The 26,653-nt window shown below is 39.6% G+C and overlaps 1 protein-coding gene across 5 annotated transcripts; it reads right to left on the bottom strand.

Moving 5' to 3' along the window:
• Window positions 1-22: 22 nt before the first annotated feature.
• Window positions 23-21,063, bottom strand: mpp3a (MAGUK p55 scaffold protein 3a). Of its 5 annotated transcripts, XM_008417021.3 has the most exons (21): window positions 20,912-21,063; window positions 14,453-14,515; window positions 14,256-14,374; window positions 12,767-12,844; window positions 12,351-12,431; window positions 11,214-11,351; window positions 11,060-11,141; window positions 9,525-9,610; window positions 9,177-9,251; window positions 8,896-9,092; window positions 7,589-7,653; window positions 6,887-6,904; window positions 5,603-5,644; window positions 5,218-5,232; window positions 4,596-4,661; window positions 3,997-4,152; window positions 3,832-3,912; window positions 3,646-3,739; window positions 2,635-2,743; window positions 2,317-2,445; window positions 23-1,549 (listed from the first exon to the last, which is right to left on the bottom strand). In XM_008417021.3, the coding sequence occupies exons 2-21, from the start codon at window positions 14,487-14,489 to the stop codon at window positions 1,370-1,372; spliced, it is 1,848 nt and encodes a 615-aa protein (XP_008415243.1). In that variant the 5' UTR covers window positions 14,490-14,515; window positions 20,912-21,063; the 3' UTR covers window positions 23-1,369. The 5 variants fall into 5 exon arrangements, with proteins under 5 accessions (XP_008415243.1, XP_081466350.1, XP_017161766.1 ...); XM_081610224.1 differs by lacking the exon at window positions 4,596-4,661; XM_017306277.2 differs by lacking the exon at window positions 5,218-5,232.
• Window positions 21,064-26,653: the final 5,590 nt, after the last annotated feature.

Raw genomic sequence — 26,653 nt, 5'->3', positions numbered from 1 at the left:
TCCAAGGAAGCAATAACAATAATTAAAGTTTGAGTCAGCTTCCTTTATTATGGCACTTTGTACATGACAGGTTACAAAGTCAACATTCTCGGTTTAGTTCACACAACTCAAACTTTGTCGCATGTGACAAAAACAAGTTAACAAATATGATCTGGAAAGTGTTTGATGCTCACATTCAACACAAAATGTGTTTATTCCTGATCTGTGTTGTCAGTTGGTTCAGATCTTTCAAGTTTTAATATAGTACTGGCATGCCAAAGAAAAGCTCATAGTTGCTACAAACACTCCTCCCCTCTTGTCCTATTGTGTTGTTTAAGCTCTGAAAAAAACAAAAACAAAGTCCACCGACGTTCTGCATAAAAAGTTCTTCAGTTCAAACATCTGTTCTTCAGCCAAAAATACAGATATATTCAAGAAACTGTACAAAATCCATTCCGATTTGCAAAACGGGGACGACGTTGACACGCACACCGCAACATCCATCCACAGAAAATGTGTGCACAATGTTTTTACAGTCAAAATGACGAAGGTAAACAGGTTGCATTGAAGTGCTACGACATCGTTCGTTGGCACACCAGGAGTAACATTTACAGTTTTTACATCTGAGAGTAAGTAAACTGTCGACATGCATTTTCTAAAACCAGCTCAGCGAAAAATATCCCCGCGTTCCATCTGGATATTTCGTTAATTAGTAGCTCAGTGATTAAGCTGCATCATGACTTGTCAGAGGTCTTTCTCTTCTGCAGTGGTTTGTGCGACAGGCTCTTGTTCTGCACATGATGCATGAGCAGCAGGAATAAACTGGAAGCATTTTCAGCAGCTGCTGTTTAGTAAAGCTGTAGAAAAAAAAATCATGCTACTAAAAGCTGATATGTTGCTGTAAAGTTCAACGGTGTGAGGAATAACATGTCTGAGAGGTTCAAACTTGAACTTGTGCAAATTAAAAGCATCCTACAGGCTGTAAACTTTAGCAGAAGACGACTTTTAGAAGGAAATGATCTAATTTGAGATATTTGTCTTTCAGGAAAACTGAGATCTCTTCTTCTGTTTGGATGGGAATTCAGTAAGTAGAAATTCTTCTGAAGATACACACAATTTTAAAAAAGAGTTGGTAATTATGAAACCAAATATGCATAAATGTAACATGCAAAACTATTTATTACTTTGGGAAGTTAGGCAATCAAATGGTCAGCCTTGCTGCAAAACTGAGGTATTTCTTTGACTTCGTCTGCTTGTGGTGCTGCTGTAAATGAGATGGCCCTCGGTCAGTAAACTCTGGGCTGGCCACCAGCCTGGGGGTGTAGAGGCACCGGCTCATGAGAAGACCAGTGCAAGGGTTGGATGCTTCAGGGGGTTGTGGGTATTGCGTTTAGGTCTGCATCCAGCTCAGAGGCACCCAGAAGGAATCGCGCTCCAATCTTTCCAAAATGCCGCGCAGTTCAGCGCAAGCACTGGCCGAGTCCTCCTTGATGAGGACGCGGTCCACCAGGTGTCCGTACTGCTGGTCGATCTGAACGGCAGACTGGCGCATTTCCTGCAGGTCTTCATCCTGAGGAGGAAAACATAGCTGTGGTACGTACGCACTCAGCAGAACTGAAATTACACTTGAAAATCCAAGTTCCTAACTTAGCCTAAAGATTCCTGCCAACGAGTGATTCAGTCAGCTGCTGAAAGTGACGAGTCGACAGAAAATCCTCTACCAGTGAGGAATGAATCTATCATCAGATCCAGGCTGGATTAAGTAAAATGTACCATGATGATGAAACTATATAACATCTTTTTGATCACATTGTAAAAGTTTTCCTGTCTACTCGTAGCGTTTAAAAAAAATAATTTTGTCTTTATTTTACTGGAATAAAAACCTATTGAGAGTAAAAAAAAAACCTTTGTCAAGGTAGTCCTGACCAAAAGGCAAAAAACACAAAACATTTTGTCACTTGAGGACCCTGTGGAATCCATTTTGTATTTTCTTCTGCACTATTAATTTATTTGAAACAAATAGAGAATTTAGCCCTCTACAGTTGCTTATATATATATATATATATATATATATATATATATATATAGAAAGGAACTCCTAATAAAATGAGTCTATTGTAGTTCAGGACCTTTTATATGTGGTTTAGATTTGTAGTACAATTTTAAATAAGCATATTCACAACATTCTCTTGCAGATAAAATACCAATGCACATTTGTGTCGAACATTAAATTTGTTTTCGTTTATACAAATCCGTCTGTGCTGTTTTTATTCACTTGTCAAAGTTATAAAATAAGTGAAGAATCCTGCCCAGCGCCTGAATACGAGCAGTACTCACCGTAAGGCGCCCGTGTTCGCCCCCTCCTGGTGAGGTGGCTGCACTGCGGCGACGCCGGCTCTCGGGAATCCGAGGTTTGACAAATATAACATATGGCTTGAACTCTCCAGTTCGTAGCCTCTTCAGCGCCTGCAGTGAAGACAGATTTACACACAGAGGTCAGGAAGAAGAGGCGGATCGGCAAAGTCGAGAGGGAAATGTCAAACTGAACACATGTGACGAGACTGCAGCATGTAACTCATTCTGACATGTTATGATAGAATATTTTGGTCTCTGTTCTGAACATTCAAAAATATTTTAAAAAAACCATCTTCTCACCTCAGGCTGCACATCAACTATACACATCTTATTCTTGGCTTGAACAGAGCGGATGGCCTCTATACTGGTGCCGTACTGGTTTTCCTTGTACTCTCCATGCTCTATGAATCTAAGGGGGGAAAAAAGAACAGATATTTTACCCAGAGTAGATGACTGTTCTGGTTTCTTCCATTTTTATAAATTCAGATCAGTTGGACAAAGAAGTTGAAGTGAACAGCTTGAGAAAAGGTAAAGCACACTTTTTCTAAACATGAGATTATGGTAAACTATCTATGGACCTTTACACTGTTGCTATGTTTGCATTGGGTGGATATTAAAGAAGCCAAAGGAGGAAGTGATGCTCTGCAAATGATCCTCCTGTGCAAAACGTACCAAAAGTATATAAAATAATTTTCTCAAATAACAAAAGTAAGAAATTACTTTGTTCTGCTAAAAAGATGGAAATGTTTCATGAATTTAAATCGAGAACATTTTATGTCTGAGTTTGTGAATGAATCAAACTAACAGATTACGCCCTCTGTGCACAAAGCTAACCTGATTCTAAGTCAAATCTAATATTTCTTGACTTGTTTACATTGCAGCCTTACATCCCAATCTCTAACATGAACTCAGCAACTGATGTAAAGGGCAAAAATATCATTGTCTGAATGAAAACATGCTATTTTCTGCCTTACTTTGAACAGAAACACTAAATCATGGTTTCAGATGAGCTGCTGTAAATGTTTTGAACATACAACACTTCAAAACATTGAGATGGTTTAACTATGAACCCGTTTTTATTCTTAAGAACCTCAAATGTAAACATCAAAACAGCCTGAAAGTTCAGAAAATAGCATCAACCTGACAACTGCAGCAGTTCTGAGACTGGAGTTTAGTTTCAGCCCTAACAGACTTCATGGTAGTTCTGAACTGTATGGTAGGTAAACTGCTTAAAAATGTAATAGGACCAACTTAAAAAAAAATAGAATCATAAATGTTTAAATAAAAATCCCTGATGCAGGAAAAACCTACTTGTTGTTTAAAGCGTCTGCATCAAACTGCTGTTTGGTGACAAAGTGATACTCCACTTCATCCTTCTCATGAGGTTTCTTAGGCCTGGTAGTATCTGTGTTAACATTGGAAAAAAGAACAGGGAACATTTCGCTTGTCGTTGCTCGATTCTGTTGGACCGCAGAGTGAAAACGCCGACAGACTTACGTGGAACAGCTACAGCATAACGATGTGGGTTTTCAGCTATCACTCGCTGCTTCAGCTCATTGATTCGCGCCCCAAGCGAACCTTGGAGAGAAATGTTGAGGAGAACATACTATGGTAATATCTGCATGTCATAAATAAAGACTGCGTTTAGAGGCTCTGACTTACCGATCAGAACCACCAGCCGCGGCCTCTCACCAGACCTGTGCTGGTAGCGGGTCACCTCCTCATAGGTCAGGAAGTCCGTCTCTCCGATCTCCGAGTCCTCTCCGGACGATCCCTGCCGATCCTTACGACTCAGCCGGAAGCTTCTCCGTAAACCAGCTGGAGCAAAAAGGAGCAGCTCTGCTCAGCTGGAGCGCACACACACCACTCCTCACACACAGCCTGAGCATCACGAACAATCTCAGCATCATGCATTATCAAAACATTTGTCGAGGTGCATATATGCCCGATCAGAAGAAGTTGTTGATAGTGTGAATTTTGAGATTTCATGCTTCAGAGAATTTTATTACATGCAACTAACCAAAACCTGCAAGTTTTGGTTTCTTTTAACAAAGACATTTCATTGACAATATTAATATCGGTCAAGTTTTGTTCAGGACATGCTGCTTTGCAAGAGGTTACAGTGTTGAGGCAGGACACCGAGGACAGCCTGGCCCAGGGAGACCCCGCACTGAAACACTGGGACTAACCGCAGGGTCTCCCACGGCCAGAACGGTCTGGACCCCCCGCCCCCCGTCAGATGGTTGAGCCGGCCACTGTACCTGAATAAAATTCCCAGGAAAACACCTGACCACAGGAGGGCGCCACTGCTTTACACTTAGAAGAGACTATAACCGGTGTTAGAGCATCACACAACCCAGCCTCACACCTCCACATAAAGGTGAACGAGCAACAAACGTGCCTGGTTGAGTGTGCAATGCGTCCAACGCAGGAGGGCCCTCGTGAGGGTGGGGGAGGATGTGAAGGGGAGCTGGTTCTAGGGAGGGGAGGAAAGGGTGGAGCAGCGCACTGACCACAACAACAGGGGCAGTTAGCTAGAAGCAGGGCAGTGGGGGGAGGGGTTCAGGAGGATCCAAACACTGTGAGGCAAAGACAGCGGGAAGAGGAGGGAGGGTTTACGGCTTCAAGCAGGTCGACAGGAAGCACGAATACGGGTCATTAAGGTGTTTCATGTCACAGCAAATGTGTGGCGTCAGGCTTTCAGCTGTGTTTGGGTCACGCCGTGAGCTCAGCGTCATTCGGTCAGCGGGGCAGGGCGGGAGAGCAAATGACGTTCAAGTTTAAGAAGGGAGATGGAGGGAGGAGGGTGAGCTACAGAGGAGGCTAATGCATTAGCTCCACAAGATCACATTAAGGAGAAGACTGCATCTCGATCATACATACCCATGGCCTGGCTTTCTGTTTTGAATACATGAAATGTAATAATAGTGCATTATTTTACAAAAAAAACTAGTTTCCATTTTATAATTTAGCCTGGTTTCCAGAAAATTAGAATATTAGTAAATTAACCATTTCGTGATTCGGCAAAAAGGGTCTGCGCTTCCCTGACTGTAACCAACCCAGGCAACTTAACCTCAGACTTTAAACTTAGGACCCCCTTGAAATGTTTTTACATTTTGTCACATTGTAAACTCTTAATCAGCCTAAAAAAAAAAAGTCATTTTGACCCCAACCCAAAGCCCAGAGGGGAGCAGCGCACAGCCAGGCTGCAGCAGGCAAACAAAGCAGAGAGGAAGAGCAAGTCGGAGAAAGATGTGCACACTCTCACCTATGTACTGTCCATTGAAATAGCCCTCACAGTCACAGTCCTCTGTTGGGAGGCAAGCAAGGTAGAGAGGGGGGGTAAGCATTGGGTAAGAGACCTGGAAAAATGAAAGAGGATGGAGGGAGGATGGGCTGAGAGGAGAGGAGAGGAGAGGAGAGGAGAGGAGAGGAGAGGAGAGGAGAGGAGAGGAGAGGAGAGGAGAGGAGAGGAGAGGAGAGGAGAGGAGAGGAGAGGAGAGGAGAGGAGAGGAGAGGAGAGGAGAGGAGAGGAGAGGAGAGGAGAGGAGAGGAGAGGAGAGGAGAGGAGAGGAGAGGAGACCAACAGGAAGCAGGCAGGCAGGCGGCAGGTGGAGAAGCAGCGCTGCTGGAGGAATGATCTACAGCTGCACCGATCTGATATCAATATCTGAATTGGTCTTGATAATGAAAGGAAATCTAGATCAGGTAATCATGACAATGTGTCTGATACATAAGGGTGGATCTATTTAGTCTAAGTCTATGCTTTGTGCTCTGAATGACGTCATTTTTTATTCATTTAGAATTTCTAATTTCACTTTCTGAACCATTTCAAAGGTTTGTTGCAGATTTTTTACTTGTTTGACCAAAGCAGTCAACCAGTTTCAGTTTCTTATTATTTATTTCACATTGGCTGTTTTACTCCTAACTGAACAAATTAAAGCTGTGTTGTTTTTACATGTTTGACCCAGCGGTTGATTTATTTAAGCGTGTGGTACCGGTGCTGAACTGTCACACAGATGTATAACTCACTACATTTATGTCTGTGTTAAAAAAAAAGAAAAGAAGAAGAAACGTTTGAAGTCGATTCAGCACTGTTTTTCTGCATCAATCAATACTAAACTGAAAATACTAAAAGATGCATCCCTAGTTTAAGCTCGGTGTCTTTTCCTCATGAAATCTAAACAGAACTCAACGTTATTTACTGGAATTTATTTCACATAAAAGAGCTGAACACACGTTGCAAAATGGAAAATAAGAGAAGTGTTACTCAAAAGAGAACAGAATCTATTTTTGCCCATCAGCCTTTAGCTGGCTGAGCTCATGTCTCCAGTGATGCTTCTCTACCTGTGCGTCACCTGCTGCAGTAAACAAGAATCTGCCCTGATGCTCCAGCAGCCGGATGGGAGGAAATAAGCTTCAAGCTGCAGAAATCCCAACGCCTTTCACACACACACACACACACACACACACACACACACACACACACTCAACCTTTAAGGCCTCATGATCTGTTGTGGATGGATGAGAGTGTGGCTGCACATTCACCCACCTTTGTCGCATCCTTCAGCTGATGCAGAATGCAGCAAAGAAGAATAAACAGGATTAAAGACAGATAAAGAACCAGATTTTATATACATGACAGCTGATAACAGGCTCCACATGCGGAGCTAGGATGACATCAGAGACGAGAAGGGAGACACTAATTTTAAAAGCTTATGTCAGGGTTTGGTTGAATGAACTGAGCAGGAGGACCGGAGAGTCCCTGCAGGTTTGCTGCTGCTGCTTAAAGTAGAACAGTGAGCTGCATCCTCTCCCTGCAGCCGAGGCGTAATCGGATGGCGTACAGTTAATGCACCACAAAACAGCCTCTCCATGTTTGCATGTTGTGTACCGCATCAGGTGAGACGTGTGGTATATTATTGATGCAGGGAACAGCTGCTGCTTGGCTGTCTGGAACGACTTGGACTTGGCCAGATGGAGTGAACATTAAAGAGATTAATTCATATCTGTGATCCCTCCCCTCCTCCTCATCCCTTTAAAAACATGCCTGCACCAAGGGAGGAACCGTGAATGCTAGTGGATCCAGGAACAAAGAATGGCAATAAAAATCAATGAAGGTCAATAAACATCCATCAGACATATTATTACATTAGTGACAAAAGAAGAGGTAAAGGTGGGGGCAGCTGGTTGTAAACTGGGATTACGTAAAAATGTAGACGACGAGGTGAAATCCTGAGAAGCAGAAACTTACAAGCAGGCTTTTTAGGGGATTTTGGGTTGGGTAGCGTGCCCATTTTCATCCTGTAGGCCAGCCGCCTGGAGGGATGTGCAGCATAGAGCCAGAGAGGATAAAGGCAGGCGGAGAATCATCAGGGCAGAGACGAGAGTAAGCAGAAAGTAAGAGGGGATTGTCAAGAATACAAGACAGAGCAAACATTGACAGATTATGACACAACGGATTACCAGATTCAGTAACGCAGGACAGCTGTATGTAATGTTGAGCGGTTAAGTAGAACTAGGAGGACAAAGCAATGTGTGTTTTTGTTTTTTTCATGTTTTGCATGCATGGAGCCCTTTATCTTTTTAATCTTTTGAAGCTTTCTAGAAGTTTACCTTTGGAGTTTGGCTGATCCATAAATTTCCATTTCCACTATTTACACAAACTATTTTATTTTATTGTTCTCACTGTCTGTGTTTTAGTCTCTATATCATGAAGTTTATGCTGTTTTATGTCGACAGTGTTTAGATCTTTGCTTTATGACAGTTCAGTTAATCAAAGTACTGTGTGGTAGTTCAGCAATTTAAGGTTTTTTACTCCTAAAAATAACATTAATTTCATGAACTTGAATGACATATCAGACAAAGATTGAATATCAGCAATAATCTTAACAGACTGTTAAGTATTGGGGACAAAAATCTTAATTTTGACATTCCTGCAAAGAATATTCCAGACAATTTTTTCCTCCACTTTTCTCACGTTTTTTAAACAGAAAAAATAGTGAGAAAGCTACCAAAGTCTAAAGAGAAACTTTCAGATGTCCAAATTTTTTTTTTTACAAAATATGATTTGTCTTTATTTCCTCGTAGATACTGCTGATCATCTGTCATACTTTTGTTTCAGCAAAAGTCGAGTATTTCCTCAAATAGAGAGAAGCGCTCTAAAAACCCACTCAGTAATTTCCTACTATAAATCAAAGCGCATGCCAGTATTCTCATTGTTTAATCCCTAAGATTAATGTAAACTCCATGTATGTATATTTTCTTCTCCACATTCCTGTTTGTTGTTAATCCAGCCGCGGCTCCAGAGTTTGGCAGCCGCCTCCCTGCTGAGATCATCTCACCGGTGGATTATGACACTCACAGCATCAGTTTGCGCCCGTTCAACGCTGCATTTCTGCTTATTTTTTCCCCGCTTTTCTGATGCTCCATCTAATCACAGCTGACCTCTGTCAGTGGAACACATGAACGTGGATTTGCAGGGATTACAAACGAGCGAATGGAATAAACGGGCGACGTTCGGGTGAATCCGTCAGCGCTGGAGCCGCTGGACGTTCTCACCTCTCCTGGAACTGTTTGGACGGGATGAGTCCGGCCCGCAGGTTGCTGTCTCCCACGCGTTTGGCCTGCCACCACGTGGGGTCGTCCTGCGTCACAACCTGCAGGATGTCGCCCCGTTTGAAGGGAAGTCCCGCTTCCTGGCAGGGGGTGGCCTTGTCTTCCAGAGGAGTGTAGTCAAACAAGGCTCTCATGTAAACCTGGGGTTTGCAGAACAGTTTCAATGAGCCCAGGTGTTTTTAAGTGGTGTATGTAAATAAAAGTACATGCAGTTTCCATCTCACCCTGCTCTCCCTCAGTCTGTCCTCCTCTTTGATGGCTGGGATTATCTTTAGAGTGATGGAGCCCTGGGACTGGGACTAAGTCACAAAATAAGAGGCAGAAAAACATGAAGTTTAGTTCCAATTTATTATTTTTGGATCAAAATTTAGGGTCAATATACTTTTAATGAAGTATTTGTAATTCCTAACAGTGACTTTTTGCAAAGAAATTCCATCTTTATTTTCATTTTCTCTGTTATTTTTTTCATGTTACATCAAGAACTTATGGTAAGTAATTGAAAGCGGTTACTTCCTGCCTGAGTTGGTGAAAACTTTCACAAGAATGCATAATATTATGCGTGATCTTCTTACCAACAGCTGACTGATCTCGTCGGGTCTTTTATGAATCACTGAAACTCCATTGACTTCCCTGAGTTCATCTCCTACATGGACCAAACCTGTAAAAGGCAGAAACGGGTTAAAAACTAATAATAAAAATAAAAAAACCGTCCAGTGTCGTCAATGTTGAGTCGTATCCTAACATCTGTCTGGTTGTCACAGCAACAGACTCCGGCGGTTTCTATCCCCCACGTCTTTTGAGCTGCAGCCACAACAATGAAACCAAATCTGAGAGAAGATCAATATTCCCTCCAGGCAAAGAGGCTCAGAGATCACATTATCATACGATCACACATGTATTATGTATGCATTCAGCAGGCAACACTCCTCAGCTCCTTTCTTAACACTAGCAACACATTTTTAATGCTGTAAGAATTCAAGAGGATATTAAAATTTCATGGATATGGAAACTAATTGGTTGATGCACCCAGCATGCACTTGGGTCTGGCTGATATTTCGTGAAGATCTTTATAAGTGTGTATTGCGTGATGGATTTAACTCATGGAGCGCTTTGTGTTTCAGAGCCTCTCATGTTTCTCCTGCTGCAGCATCTCTCTCCTTCCAAACTTTGATCATTCCGTCTTTGCAGCTTCTTGTTTTTCAGCCCTTATATTTCTGCACATTTGTTTTTTTCTTCTTCTCAATTTCATTTTCTGCAAAGAGAGAAATGCAGTGGCATTTCTCTGCTGATCAGAAACTCTGATCATCATCCTGCCTGAAAGGAAAATCAGATCCACAAGTGCAGCTTTTATTTTGCATGTAATTTTTATTTATTGCCGTTTTTAGAATTAGAGGAGCCTCATCTGTGCTCGCTATTATCTTTTAATTTTAGAATCCCTTATACTCTAACTTTTAATCACTTTTAATCAGTAATAAATAATTTGCATTATCTAATAATTTGCATGTAAAAATCTAATATTTTCAGTAAAATATTTTTACATAGTGTTTTCAGTGAAACTTGCCAAATAAACTGTGAAAACTAAACTAAAATAAAAAAAAAAAATATATATATATATATATATATATATATATATATATTTTTTTTTATTTTTTTATTTTTTTTTGAATTTCTCATTTTCAGTCCAGTTTAATGTTGTGGGTTGTATTGAGCTCAGAGAAAGTGAGCAGGTTTAGACATTTGAGGAAAAAATTAGGATTTGACAAACTAAGCAAAATAAACATGGATCAATAACAGCTCACATTACTGAGCTTCATGCTCAATCTTGTCCTATTTCTCGAAACAGTGTAATCTACTCTTCTGAACAGCAGGAATATTCTGAATCTGCGATTTAACCACATAAACATTTGAGTGTCTGTGTCCTTTTTTTTACCTGTTCAGCAGCTACATTTGGGTTAATGCTGAGTTTATTTGATATTTAAAAACTTGTGTTTTTTTTGTCAAATTAAAATTATTCACTGAATCAAGATAAAAAGGAAAAAAGTTGGATTTCAACCTAAACTCAACAAAAAACACAATAAGCCAAAAGAAACTTTAAATCTTAACGTACCGCTTCGATCTGCAGCACCTCCTCTCATAATCCGCGCCACGATCACTGCTCCTGTTGCCTCGTCCCGTCTGATCGTTGCTCCCTGACAAAAACACAAAAGTTGACAGACGTTCTCTACTTTCATCTGCAGGTTCTTCATCCTGTTGCAACTCACCAGAGGCTCCTTGTTCTTCACCAGTCTGACAATCTTCACAGACTCCTCATCCAGCTCGTCCTCGAAGTCATCGGGCAGCGGAGGGAGCACGGGGTCAAAGTTCTTCTGGGCCACGGTGTCATGCACTGAGAGGACAGCCTGATGGGATTAAAAAAGAGAATAAACTCCTGCTGCTGAAATAAACTGAAATAAAAGTTATTTTAAAGGGACAGTATACATGTTTTCCAGGCACGTAGTGCAATTTCATAGCACAATTTAGTAAGTGTGTTACCTTCAGGTGTTGTTTCTACATGCAGCTCTGCTCTGAACCCCGTTGAAAACCTCCTGGTTTTTCCACCAAATATTAATTTCTGAACTCTTCCTGAGTTCAAACATTAGTGTTGTTGTTTCTAAATGAACATAAACTTATTTTCTTTGCATTATTTGACGTCTGCATCTTTTTCATTTTTTTGACCATTTCTCAGTTTCTGTTAATACTAAAGTTTTGCTTGGAACGTCAGAGACATGTTTTCAGTAGTCAATAGAATAAAAGGAAAATGTTCATTTTACTCAAACATATACTTTTATAAAGTAAAAAATCCATAAGTTTTTGTGGTCTTAATTTTTCCAGAGCTGTATATCAAATATGACTTGAAAGAAATTTGACTTCATACTTTAATGCTTTGAAATTGGGCGTCTGTCTCTTTAAAAACTCCTGCTCTTTCTGAAACTCCGCCCTCTGGAAGTCATTTCAACGTCAATCCTATATTAACCCTTCAACAACATTTTTACCAGCGTTGCACTGAGAAGTAGCTCGTATAATGAGTTCTGCAAGTGTTTGCTAATTCCTCCTGGCTAGTCTGAAGGAACTGAGTGTGGAGTTGTGGGAGAGAGCTGCTCTTTAGCTCTGAGGAGGAGCTGCATCTTGAAGGTCCACCCATATCCTCAAACATGCATGAAAGAATCAAAGCAACACTCCATGTATGTTTTTGGTGTGGGAATAACTTTACAACATTATGTAAGGTTCAAAAAGGTCGATTTTACATAATACTGCCCCTTTAAATGTGTAAAAATGTAAAGTTACTGCAAATGAATTTTCTAAAAATGGAAGCACAGTTGTTGGGATTGGAAAACAGAAGCTGCTGATTGTGTGTTTACCTTCAGATGTGGCGACGTCAGCAGGTGCAGCAGTTCCTTCTCCTCTGTGCTCATTGGTCCAGTCTGCAGCTCCTCTGCCACCTGAGAAATCCCCAAAAACTTTTAAATGCAGCTGAACACAAACAACGTTCACTCGTCTTACTGTGGAGTAATTAGAGACTGCTACACAGACTAACAGACGGAAAGAGGAGTAGCAAATAACGGAGGTCAGCACTTTCCTCCCACTGATGTGAGCAAAGAGAGAAGCAGGATGTTGGGCTTCATTAGAGGAGCGGCAGGATGATTCAGCACATTTGGCAACATTAAAATTCAGTTTTGAAACTTGCACTGTTTCTCCACAAGAGCCAACTCACAGAGGCTGAAAGCTGCGTTCAAGTGGGAAAATTATTTATCGAATGTGTGTGAGGTGAGCTTACATTTTCAGCCAGAGAGGAGGCGCTGTGGAGCACCGGCGTGGGGCTTTGCCTCTCGTACTGTCGCAGCTTCTCGTGAATCTGTGGACAGAAAAATATTTCCAGAGAGGCTGTGGGTTAAACTCTGATTGGCTGTGGCACACATGTTCATTTAAACAAAGATGGGTATATAGAAGACACACCAGAAAGTATGGAAAAGATAACATTTGAACAAAATCAAACTACCATTTTTATGTAGCCCAGGAAAAAACCTAGCACACCCTCTTTCCATTTGGAAAGCTAATGGGAAGCTAATAAAGCTGAAAACACTCATAAATCTATCTGCTGGGACGTTACTAAAGGAAAAAGTTTCAATATTTTTTGTCCACCCTTTGAGGAAAAAATATTATTCCACTGGTCACCACAAAAACCATCAGTTCAAATAGTGAGAATGAGGGTTTTATCTGCTCAGGAGAAATAACTCTTCAGCCCTGCAGGTCCTTTTTCCTTTAAAATTAATAAAACATTCTTTGGGAAAGAAAACGATCATATTGTGAAATCAGAATCAGTATTTTTCTTGTGCTCTGTGGGAAAAACAACAAACTTTATTTTACGTGTTGGGAGCTCCGTAACTCCCAACATGTCCTGTTGAAGACGACAGGAGGGTTGTTGGCAACAACAGTATTAGTAAGTAAAGAAACACAATATATTCAGCAATGTTTGAGAACACATCCATTCCAAAAAGTATTTGGACAAAATAAAAGTAATTTCAGGACTTTCACAGTTATTTACTTGACAAGTTTTGCTCTCAACTCAAAAATGAATTTGTATAACATTAAATTTGTATTTACAGTTCTTTTAACACAAACATTTTTCTGCCCTTCTTGCTCCACATTCAAAACTAGACCGTCATAAAAAAGGAAATAGTCTGTTTTCCTACTGAGTTCCTCCTCATCACATTCTTCTTGTTAGTGTTTTTAAGCCATTTTCATCTTGTCTGGTTATTTTTATTGGCTGTTTTACAGAAAAAGATGGTTTTTTACAGTTTTTTTAATGAATGTTTTTACCAGTGCAGCTGTATCAGAACTTTGGTGGGTAAATTGGGGATTTTGGAAATGTAAAGACACAGACTGAGTGAAACGCCGGCATTATGGCCGACGTGGCCCCAGGCCTGTCGCCAGGTCTTCTCAGGTCTCCAGAGAACTGGACCCTCAGGATTACTTTCTACTCTTGGTGGATCTAATTTTAGCTTTGGGAAACTCCTGGGATTTGAGGACCTCAAACTGCTGAATAAAACATTTTCGCTGACGTAGATTCTCCTGACAGATGCTTCCTTCCCCTCAGTAACACCCGACTCAATGGACAAACTTGCACTTTCAGTCTATTTTACTTAGGACTGTAATCTAGAAGGATCATGCATTGGAAATAAACTTTTTACAGAAAATGAATGTCATGGTATTTTAATTCAAAGCAAAAATAAAACAACCCTGTCTCGTTCCGGAGGGTTTCTCACCTTCATGAGGTATCCCAAGCTCCTCTCACTGAAGACGTCTTTGAGGAAGACCATGTCCTCTTTGTGGTTAGCATCGGGCCGCAACTGAGAGGTCAGCAGGGCCAGCGTTTCATGCAGTCCTGCGGAGAACGGACACACATCACGGACATGAACCCGAGCAGACGGAGCGCCGTACGGCACGCCGGCTGTCGTCTTACCCGCTCCTGCTGTGAGAACCGGCATGGCTTCTTTCATGTGTCAGTGAGGTGAGGAGGGGAAACCTGAGAGGAGGGAAGAGGAAAATATTAATCAGCTTTGGTCTCACTCGCACCTCCTTTTGCATAACGTTTAATTCATGTGCATTGACATTAGAGACCCGTTTCTCATATCTGCTCTCTTTATAAGCTTTAGTTTATCTTCCACCTCCTCTGTAAAGGTGTAGCTGTGGATGTTTACAGGTAAAACTTGCTTTTGGTGCCATTAATCACAGAAACTATTGCAAAGCTCTTTCAGCTTTGCATTAGTGTGAAAACAAAGTCTTACCAAGTGTTTTTGGTCAAGTTTGTAGTGCAAATATCTTAATTTACTTGAAATAAGAAAACTAACTTACAAGTAACTTTTCAGCCAGAAATTTGAGCTGGTTAAGTTAATAACTCCTTAATATTGATTAAAAACTACTAGTTCTTGGCAGATTCACTTATAACTAAACATTTTTCTAAGATATTTGCACTAGAAACTGCAAAATTCACTTTATGTAAAGTCAAAAACGTAGAAGAATTTACTACTTTCAAACTCGTCTCTGGAGCCATATTTCTATGTGAAAAGTACATGAGTGACTGCTGCATCACTGCAGCCTCCTACTGATCAATAACTATAACACTGTTCAATATCCACCTTATTTCTTCCATGGACAAATGAGTCAGTGAAAAAAAAAGATCTGCAGCAGAAAACTGCAGCACAGAGAGAACAGAACAGAGAAAATCAAGTTTTTACCAACGTTTTGGCCTCAAACAACATCAGGAATGAGTCTGGAACAAAGTTCGACATTTTGCTTTGTTTGTTTAATATGTTTTTAAATGAAGTGTTTATTTTGTTTAGGTCCGTCTACATTTAGGATTGTGTTTTGACATCATCTTGTAGTTTATAAACTTATTTTTCTTACTCAAAGCACTTTTAAGGGGTTCTGCATTATTGTCTTAATTTCTGTAAAAGAACTCTGTGTTATATTAGATTGCATGTGAAAAGTGCTCTATAATGATTAATTGAATAATCAATCGATATAATAATCATAAATTCAAGCCAAATGAGTTTTATTATGTTGTAAAAACCAGATATTTCTAAATAAAAAAGACAGTTAGGAAACAACATGAAATAAATACTGAAGCAAAGTCTCTGGATATCAGTCAGGAAGTTAAAGCTTGGGCACAAAAATATCCTTTAAATGGATAATAAAAGCAAACACTGACAAATCAGCTGCAAAGTGGCTTAAAACCCTCCTGTTGTCCTCGGGTCAAAATGACCGAGATTTGTATGTGTTTTCTCTATACACAGAAAATGAGGACAACAGTAGAACAAAGTTTATATTTTGGAGAGGCCAGCACAAGTCTGATTTAAAGGGGCAGTGCCACTTTAAAGCACAATCAGGCAACTGTGTTACTTGTATTTGTTATAAAAATGCTTTTAAAAAATAACTTAAGAAATTTAAACATCACAATTTAACGCTTGGAAATTGGCCGTGGGTCAGACTGACAGAAGCGAACCTGCTGTTCGACCTCCCATCACCTCACCTGCAGCCAAAGTAGGTGAAGGACGCACCGGCACAGTGACAGACGGATGGAGATCGATGGAGCGTGGGTTTGAACCAGCAACCCAGCGCTTACAGGATGAACTCCTACAGTTTCCTCCTGTTTCTTTGTTTAGCAGCTAAAAATGCATAAAACTTTCTGAGCTTAGGAAATAGTTTATATACTCTTTGCAAAAGCCAATGCAGCTCCTGAACTGAATGAGTGTCAATAAGAAACATGAAACGTTTGTGACATTTTTGTAAAAATGTACCTGCAGGTCATTCAATACAAACTTTTTTGTAGCGTCATAAACCGGGACAGATGTAAGTGTGTTACCAGAGCAGAGTTGTATTCTTAGAGCTTCTAACCTAAAAACATCAACATGGATATGCAGCAGAGCCTGTTGAGGTGTACTGCCACTTTACAGGCAGCTTTTCTACATCTGGATTAAACAGACATGAGAAACCCACATCTACTCAATTCAAGGAATTACAGTATCAATATCAGTTCAAAGCAATATTAACTATTCAAATTGTTCAAGGCGTGAGGAAGAATAAAAATGCATTTCAGACAAACTGCCTCATTTCCAGTTTCATTTTTGCCTTCGTTCAGGATTGAGGTTAAATTTAATTTGCTTAAAATCAATCTGTCAAAATTACCTGAAGTTAGGAGAAAGGTTAAAAAAAAACAACTGTTCATCATACAAACTACTTCTCAGTTCAATGCTCCTAAGAATGGTTGTAAATCGCATAATGGAGCAGCATTGTTATGTTGTGCTGAAGGCGGAGTGTCGGAAAAGAGCAGGAGCTTCTTAAAGAGACAGAGGCCCAATTTAAAGTTGTCAAATGGTGAAGTCAAATTTCTTCTAAGTCATGTTTGACATATAAATAATTTTTAGAACAGATGAAGGCAAATTAGTTACACGATTGTGCTATAAAATGGCTCCATCTCCCTGGAAAATACATAATACAGCCAATTTACTTAAAGCATGACGTTTTATATTGCAGAGACTAATCATACGACTATGAGCAAGTTTCACATACGTCATGCTCACGTTTGAGTCTTTCATAAGGTTTTATTACTGCTAAAAGGAGTAGAAAAAGCATTAAGATATATAAATGTTTTCCTGATTTAAATTGTAACAGGAAGAGGAGGAAGCAGATTTATGTTTCCCTCTGTCAACTTCACTACTTTGCAGTCTTTTATAGATTTTAGTCTCACCTTCATCAGTGATTAGAAGTATCTCTCTGCGAGTGATCATCATTTAATTATGTCTTTAATTACCACTTAAAATGTTTGAAGACAAATCCAGAAAATAAAAATAAAAAGTGTCTAATTGTAAATTTAATGAGCAGGAATCTGGGATCCACTAATATTTCTGAATAATTAATGTTTATATGGATGTGTTTCCTTTGAACAATCAAAACAGAGTCGCAGCTCCCTTTGCCGCTGCCGAGTTCATTCTGGGACAAAGACGGCATCAGCAATGCTGCTGCCAAATCAGTGTGATGATGAGGTCACCGTGGGAACAACTAAACGAGAGCCATGGGAGGGAAGTGATGTAGATAAATTAAAAACAGGCTCAATAAACTATTCTTCTAAATTAATGCTTTTAAATTAATTTAAAAACATTAATTTTCAGGAATTACCCTGTGAGCCTTTCACCAGTTAAACTAATTATTCCTTACATGTTGTTGTTACTGAAAAATAAACTGGCTTTAAATCAAAATAAGCATCCTGAAATTAATCCGCTTCCTTACATATAAAATAGGAGGAGCTCTAGTATACATTTTAAAAGTGTCATTTGTAGGAAGCTGTTCTTAAAAAGAGGAAAAACTAAAAAGTGATGGAAAGAAACTTCCCTGAATATGACAGTCATGTGGCACAGCGGGACTACAAACTACAAACTTCACTCTTTAAATGACATCGTCCTCTTTCACACTTTGTTTCCATAAATGCCTTGTGTCTATTGGTAAAACATTAAATCTGAAATCAGTTATTTTAATTTGATGAGTGAAATTTGATTTATTTAACAGATTCTATCAGCAAAATGTGAGCAATTTGGTTGCTATGCAAAACAACTTTTATTTTTATCTCACTTAAGAAAATCTAAATAAAACCCCTACTGAAAAATATGCTTGAAAGCAGAGTCTATGTAAACAGTAGTAAAATATCCAGTCATATTTATGTCAGAAGGTTCATGGCAACAAAATGACGTGCAGTTCAGGTGCAGCTGTGCCCACATGTATATTTGAGCCCATGCATATAACTGAACATGCATTAATTAGAGAAATATCAAACAAATTTAAATCCTTTTTGCATTTTATGATGCTCAAATACATGAATAGTCCAATATTGATGTTCGTATCCATGGATGCGAACCTCTAAAACAATATATAACTTGGCCAGTTTATCCCACAATATATATTTTAAAATGTATGCTTACTGATTTGAACAATGTTTTGTCACCTTGGCTGTTGTGAATCTTTGAAGTCGTACAGGATTCAGTCTAGGTTTCGCTCTCTAAAGGAGGCTTTCCACGCTCCGTCGCATCAGAATGATTACCAACATCAAAGCAACAGACGTCACTGATCCAGAAATAAACTGAAAGATGATGCTTTTTGGATTTTGTTCCCATCAAAAATGATGTTTCTGCCTCTAATCTAGTTAAAGGATTATCTGCAGCTCATGCTAACATGAGAAAGCTCAGAAGTCCAATGATTAGATAACAGCCTTTATCAAACGTCAGGACTTCTCTGAAAAATGTAGCTAAAATGCAGATGAATCATTTCTCTGGCTACATTTGCTCTTCAATTTACACCAAGACACCTTCAGGCAGAACTAGGTTATGTTCTATGCACGCTACTATGTAAAGTGATTTCTCAGTTCAGTTCTCTATGTGTGGCTAAGAAAGTCAAAATTTGATTATTCACAAAATTTTATTAATTATGTTTCAACAAGGCAGTTAATTGTTTTCAAGATGGGGACAGGTTGAAAGCAAATAATTTAAAAATGCCCTTTTCTATTTACTTTATGATGTGAACATTTGTTTGGTACAAAACATTCAAGTGAGATAAAAATTTTTTTAAAACAACAGAAATCTGGATTTAAGAGGAACAAATACTTCACCGCATTGTTTGGTGGTGGGTACACTGATCCACTGATGCGCTAATAGCTGGGCTAATTTTTCATCTAAATACGTTATCGTTTTTGCTAACTTCAAAAACGGTTAGCACACTTAGCTTCTCCTAAATTAATTTTCCCAGATAAACTATTAATCAGCCTAGAATTTAACAAAATTCAACATCTTCGTTGAAGTTGGTAATCAACTAAATTCTTCAAGTAGTTAGATGGTTTTTCAAACAATAAGCAGAGGAAAGAATAAAACATGGACAAAGAGAACAAGATAAACAATTGAAGTTGGCGCGTTAGCATTAGCTTCTGATAAGTGCTGTGTTCATGTTTAGCGTTAGCATAACTAATGTGCTCTAGCGTTAGCACAGCTAACTTTTCAGTTAGCAGTGCCCACCACTGCTTATAGGAATCAAACAGGAAGGACATTATCATGTTAATGAAACAAAGAAAGCTAGAAAAAGTACAAAACTAGGTCGTTTTTAAACTTGACACCTATTATTTCCAAGCAAAACATTTACATAATTCCTTCCCGATTTAACCAATAAACATGCTTCTGTTGTATATAAAATTAGTTTGAGGCTGGAGGAACATAACTTGTGCAGAATGGGGTTAAATCACAGCAGATGGTCTCACACTAACATCAGTAATTTTGTGGTGGGGGATGTTGAAGCCAGTACAGAACAGGGCCGTCCATGTATTTCTGTTTGCTGGAGTCAATCACCAGCCTGTGATGCAGCTTGTTGTTGTTGTTATGTGCTGCTAATATGCCCCTTTCTGTGTATATCTAAATATGCTAGTAACACAAACTGTGCCATCTGGAGTGTCTGCTATGCTGCTGGTGCATATGTTCAGGAATTATTACAGACATCCTCTTAAAATGTATTCTTACTGGCAGTGCACAGTCTGGTATTCTGCAAAAACTCCTCAGCACGAGGACAGAGAAACAACAAATGCTCAGTCATGCTGTTATACTGAGGATATAAACAACACAATTTGATAATACACTCAGCATCTCAGTTTCAGCCGCCAAACAGCGGCTGTAAACAAGAACAAAAGGAAAGTGGGTGATGAGTGTCCACACATGGACAGATCTGATAGTGCCAGTGTCTCAGTCTGCTCGTGATTGAGCGTCTTGGCTGTTCTCTTCGCCGCTCACATGCAGCTAATCCACTGCCCTGACAGGAACGGGAGCAGCGCTAAGCATGTCTGGCCACCATCCAACATGCCTTTTACACACATACACACATTTCCTCACTCATCTGCAGCCACGAAAGCCTCCCATCGCCTAATCTCATCTCGCAGAGGGTGTGGCCAGACCCAAACTTATATCATCTCCAACATGGACGGAAACTACTGACGCTGACAGCTGCCTCTCCTGTACACAGATGCTGAAGGGGTTACACTCCCTCCTCGCCACCCCATCCCGTCGTTTCCACGCAGAAAAGCAGAGGCAGATGTCAGTTTTTTCCTTCCTGTTTCCACTGTATTCCTCACAGATCTGTTTCTACTTCCTCTTATCTGTAGAGTGTAACGCTGCCCTCCCTCTCCGCCTCCCTCCCGCTCTTCTCCATCTCTCTGCAGTGCTACAGCACTCTGCTCTCTCCACACACAGCGTGCCGTCAGCTGGCAGACGGAGGAAGAAAGGGGGGGAAACGCTCACTGAATGGAAGATCCACCCAGCCTCGTCAGGCAGCTGATGCCTGGTGTTCACACTGAAAACAAGATAATGCTGACAGAAAATGCAAGCAGCCTTCTTACCTTCTCTTCTCTCCGGATCTCCACCTCCCTGCCTGTGTCGCTCCTGACTGCAGCCTCACAGTTTCTCTCGTTCCAGTTTCTCCTCCTGCTTACTTCTTCTTCCTCCTCCTCCTCCTCCTGTGGCTGCTGCTTTCACTAACCTGCTGCTGAGTGGCTGCTCCCTCCTTCCCCTTTTCTCTCTCCTCTTTGCCTCTCAGCCCCTCCCACCTCTCCTCCCTTTTCATGTCTGATGCTCTCTGTTCACGAAACCAGAGGAAAAGGCCAAATAGGGCATCAGAAGTCCTGAAGATTACCCTTCATATTAATGCTGAAAATAGATTCAGCGTTAATAAATGCCACATCGATGTCTAGATCTCAGAGAGACAGGGTTTCAACCACAAAATCAAACAAACATGCAACAATATGCTGTTAGTAAATTAAAACTGGTAATAAAAATGTGATGGTTTTTCCGCTACAAGCTGAAAATGATGTGCAGAGAAAAAAGAAGAAAAAAGTGATAGTGGAATCAGTAAAGTTTTTGGCACTTTACTGTTCAGTTGAAACCAAATATCAACATACACTGCAGCCTTTTCCTCACCTTTTGAAATTCAATGAGATCAAACACTTCCTGTTTTTGGTCTGTTTGGATTGCCAAATTATTTCCATTTGTTAAATACCAGAATCCTAAATTCACTTTTTAGATAATTTTGTAGTAAAATGCCAGCTATTGTCTTTTTGTTTGACTTGTTAAGCTTCACTTAACAAAAGCAACTGAACATTCAAGCCAGACTGGAGATGATCAAGTACTAAGGGAACAACATGCCAATAAAGTACAGTGTCATCAGCATAAAGATAAAATCTCCTGGCATAGAATAGCTCCAAACACAGAGCTTTTAGGTCCAAGCTGCCGGACAACCTGCTGAAAGTTGTTTACTGGGGGAAAATGAAATGCTTCCATCTTTGTTGCTACAGGTTGTTGCCATGTCATCATTACTCAAAATGACCAAGTGCAAGGTTTACATGGATTTACCAGACTAAATAGTTCTCAAGCTTTTCATAAGTGCCACCGATGCAGCAGAAAATCCTCTGTTTCCCAAACACTTACTATCATAAAAACAAACAAAAAAAACATGCTTGCATGATGGGTTGCATTTTATTTTACCAACAAGTTTATATTTTTTAAAGTCTCCATAAAGTTGGAATTACAAGGTTTGAAGCTAGAAATCAAATATACACTATAATACATAAATATTGTATTTAATGATTCCCTCTGTTTCGTATAAACAAGTAAGATCTGAGTTTGTGGAAGACAAAGCTTTGTTGTCATTCACTTAATCTGATTGGCTGCTCTTGGCAGAACTGAGGCTTCGGCTGCGTCGGCCCACATCCTCCTACAGAGCGTCTGCTCCCTCTTTGTCTGGCTGCATGTAGCTCTCTCAGCAAAACACGGCATCTTAATGATGTCACGACCCTCCCTTCCAAGACACACACCCTCCGTCATTCGCATGGTAATCGTATGTGCATGCAGGCTGTGTTTGTGACCCTTTCTTTTCAAGATCAGGCTGCTGCTAACCTCAAGGCTTGAAGAGGTGAACAGAAACAATGCAAACATCCTGCAAACGTACATTTCATTTCATACAGTTCAAGAGAACGGCTGAGGTATTCGCACCTTCTGAACATCTGCAAAAATTTGCAACTTAAGCGAAGTAATAAAACGGGTTATAAAACACTCCTCGTCACATTGATGAGAAACCACAAACAAGATATTTTGTTACAATATTACTCTGTAAAGGAGAAATTAACATCAACATTCAAAATATAAGAAGGATTTGACCCTGTCAGTCGTTGTGTTTTTGTCTGATTGCCTGTCAGTACATCTCAGTCCAAAATATAAATGATCATTTTACTCATTTAAAAATTCAGAAAGTTTTTTTAAAAAAATGTGTAATTATTTGTTCAAATATTTATCCGTTAATCCTTAACGTGCTGATTACACGTTTCAAAACAGCCCCAGTCATGACCCTCAAATGAAAAACTACTAACATTTCCAGAAGAGTGCAAACTCAGACCACTATCCTGAAAGCAGGAGGAAAGAAATGTAGGCTCTGCCTTTAAAAAAATAGATAATTATAGATGCTCTATCTCAGAAGCTCCATTCGCAGAGAACAGATTACAATCTCATGAAAAAGATCAATACCGGTTACAACAGGATTACCTCTCCTGAGATGGATCTTATTCTCAGAGAGAATAAGTTAAGGCGGAAAATACTCAGCTCCCTTAAAGGACGCACTCTGATTTTATAAAAAGATAATTAACACCTTTAACTGGCTTAATGTTATTATCAAAACTTACAGTTTGGTAGGAGACCAACCAAAAACACTGCAGTAAAACTCATTTTCTTACTCATAAGGCACTTTGTTTTATCTGTAAAGTTCAGAGTTTTTGTTTTCTAATCTAAAAAAAGATGATGTTATGTTCTGGCTGCATTAAAATGAGGACAGAATCAAAAATAAACTGCTCTGAACTGTTGCAGCCATGACTCTGCAGTGCAGCAAAGGGGGAAAACTCTTACACACCCCAAACACCGGAGTGATTTAGAGACGAGGTCATTATGGGTCTTAACCGAATTGATTCAGCGACATCTGCTCAATTCCTCTGGGGGAGAAGGAAAAAGATCAGACTGATGCTGCTGACTTCAATGAGTGGAGCTGGAGGTCCAAGCTGTCTGCTGACCCAACAAATAGGCCATAAACTGGGTCTCTGCATGTTCAGCCATCTCTGGAGGGGCCAAATGGACAGAGCTGCCATCAGATAATAGAGTTTATGCCAGAGACAGAGAGCCATTATTCTGAGCTATTTGCAGATGCATAATAACCCAGGAGGAAGGAGGACACACAGTATCTACTTATTGGAACAGGAGCAGCAGCAAAGAAAAAAATCTCCAGTAAAATCCTTCTGCATGGTTACAAAGCCTTTTAGTAGTTTTCTACTTTCTAGCTTACTTTGAAATTATATTAAAATGATTTATTTACTTTGCAAGGTTGTAGAAAAACACCAATTTTTGAGAAAAAGTAATATAAAATGCTGTAATAATTTTTTTTAACAAACAGGTCCTTTATGCAAATGTTACCCTAAGTTTTACCCAAAGGATAAAGTCTTTTTTCTTACACTGTGTAGCAAAATAAAAAGCATGGAAAATGCAAGCTTTAAAGACATGACATGTCTAAAAACAAAGAGTCTGGGACTTCAAATAGCTCTAATTTTACACATAATTTTGATCAGATTTGTTTGTTTTGTATGTATTTACGTAGCAGGAGCAGGCGTTAGTTCCCAGAGTTGTCAGAATCAGCCTAAAGAATCCATAATTAATTCAAAGAAGTAAAAGAACTGAGAGAAAATGGTCATAAAGTTTGTGTTTTGAAGTAAAACTAAGAAATGCATTTTTTATGTAGGTGAGTTTTTATAGCCTTTGGTGAGAAAGGAAATGAAAAATAATGGCAGCTGAGCAAACACTTCTGAGTGGAGACAGATTAACAGGGAGGTTGGTTTCACCTCTCTGTATGATATTAACTGCTATCATATTTACTGCTCTCCCTTTCAGCAAATCGCTGCCATTTGTCTGGAAGTAGGAGGCTTAATGTCCTTTAATATCCGCCCGGCGCCACGACTTTCTCACTGCTCACTCAGCCTCCCGGGTTCGTCAATATTACTGTCCGTCTGGCCCTCTGTACTCTCGGCACTCCTAGTTCCCCTCGACCTCAGACTGCTCTCATCCACTGAGAATAACAAAGCCAGCAAATAATACGATGAGAATCTGGGATATACTATTCCTAGAGCAAAACAGAAATATCATTTGTTTTGCTTTTTTGTTTTTAGTAAAGTTGGTAATCTACTCAAGAGTGACAGTCCCAGGGACAAACTGGGAAAAAAAGTGGAAAAAAGATTCATCTTACAAGCAAAATGTTTCAGTTTTTTGTTAGTTTTTTGTCTGTGACAAGACAAATTTGAATAACACCATTGGTTAAGCCACAGTGTAAAGCAGCAGTTATGTTTAAAAAGGGATGAAAACAGCATATGATTATAATAACTCACGTCATCCATTCAACAACAAACTTCTCTGTAAAAGTATTTCAGAGTCAGACAGAAGATCATTTATCCGAGAGCTAAAGCTTAACCCAAAGGGAATTTTCAACAGAACAAGAATAACAGGAACATTGAAAACAAGCAAAATGGTTTTTTAAAAAAACAAAACAATTTTAGCTGTCCTGCAGGGACAAAATCTAAACACCCTCAAAGAACCAGGAAAGCACATTACTCTACACATGTACACGGAGCTGAAGTTTTTAAAATGTCCCAGTTGCTCAGTAGTGGTGCAGAGTTTAAAAAGGAACAAATGGTGGTTTTAGTGACAAGAGAGGAGTTAGGCTGAGAGCTGCATTGCTGCTGGGAAATGTTTCATAACTGTATGTGCTTCAGCGGCTGCTGCAGAGCTGCATTAGACAAAGTGAATTATGGCCTGCAATGTTACTCAGAGAAAAGGAGGACGAGGAGGAGGAGGAGGAGGAGGAGGAGGAGGAAGAGGAGGAGGAGGAGGAGGAGGAGGAGGAGGAGGAGGAGGAGGAGGAGGAGGAGGAGGAGGAGGAGGAGGAGGAGGAGGGTCTGATCACTCTTAGAAGTGAGAAAGGAGCAGGTGGTTTCATCTTCCTTTCTGGGGTTTTTGGCAGAAATTTCTGAGATTGTTTGTCGGTATCATTGTGTAAACACAAGTGGTTGGAAACCGTCTTCTGCTTCATATGCCGGGATTTGGTCTGCAGTCAGCATCACAAACATCCCCAGACTTTGAGCTCAAATAAACCTAAAATCCTGAGTTACAAATGTAACAAATTTGAATAATTTCTGAAAATTATTTTGCATGTGGAAACTATTAACTTAAACAATAATTTATAAGAAAATACTTCTGAATCAAGTAAATTGCTTTAAAAAAAGAAAGCATCAGGAAAATTCAAATAAAAATAGCTACACAAAGGGCTAATCAGCCATGCACTATGCCAAACTACAGAAAACCCAGCCAATCAGAGAAGCACATACACCATACCCAGAATGGTCTAGTCAAAGTCTATTATGTCCATTTGAAAATCTGTATTTAGATGTGAAAACACTCTTATTTTTTTGGTGTTGAAAGCTGGTGGAGAGGAAAGTAGTTCAGCAAAATATTGGTTCAGATGGGCTAAAGTACCAAACACTTTATATTTTATTTGTCAAACATTTTGTCCAAATAAGCATGTATGCGTATACAACCAAAAAGTGTTTATTCACCAAAATGTCCAATGAAATAGATAAGTGCACGAGGTTGTAGCTGGACAAAATGTAGAAACATTTTTGCAGAACTCTGTATAAATTTAATAACATCAAATTTAATGAAGAATGTTTTATCTTTTTGTTATGAGTAATAAGATAAATGTAATCTGTGTGAAAAGTGGTAAAACTCATTAAGTCTGCATTATTTAATTGTCATCATGTATAGCGCCTTACAACTGACAGGAAATGCCATTATTCATTATGTACAAACTGTGTTAAGGTCAAGAATCCCATCTCCACAGCAGCAGCAGTCCAACAATCAAATTATATCCCAGATGAAAACCAGACACATTTTAACAAAAACTTTTAAATTATTTATCACCATTTCTTTTACTGAACTGTTTAGGAAATTCCATCCATCCATCCATCCATCCATCCATTTTCTTGCACCCTTGTCCCTCAGTG

Source organism: Poecilia reticulata, chromosome 8 (assembly GCF_904066995.2).
Source record: "Poecilia reticulata chromosome 8, P_reticulata-male-v2, whole genome shotgun sequence".
Taxonomy (NCBI): domain Eukaryota; kingdom Metazoa; phylum Chordata; class Actinopteri; order Cyprinodontiformes; family Poeciliidae; genus Poecilia; species Poecilia reticulata.
Note: the sequence above shows the minus strand (reverse complement) of the source record. Positions and strands in the feature narration are given on the sequence as shown.

Coding starts and splice junctions, on each gene's coding strand:
- mpp3a (XM_008417021.3), bottom strand. CDS start 14,489: ATGAAAGAAGCCATGCCGGTTCTCACAGCAGGAGCGG. Junction 12,845..14,255: donor GCTTGGGATACCTCATGAAG/GTGAGAAACCCT, acceptor TTCTGTCCACAG/ATTCACGAGAAGCTGCGACA. Junction 9,611..11,059: donor AGGTGCTGCAGATCGAAGCG/GTACGTTAAGAT, acceptor TGCCTTTTACAG/GTTTGGTCCATGTAGGAGAT.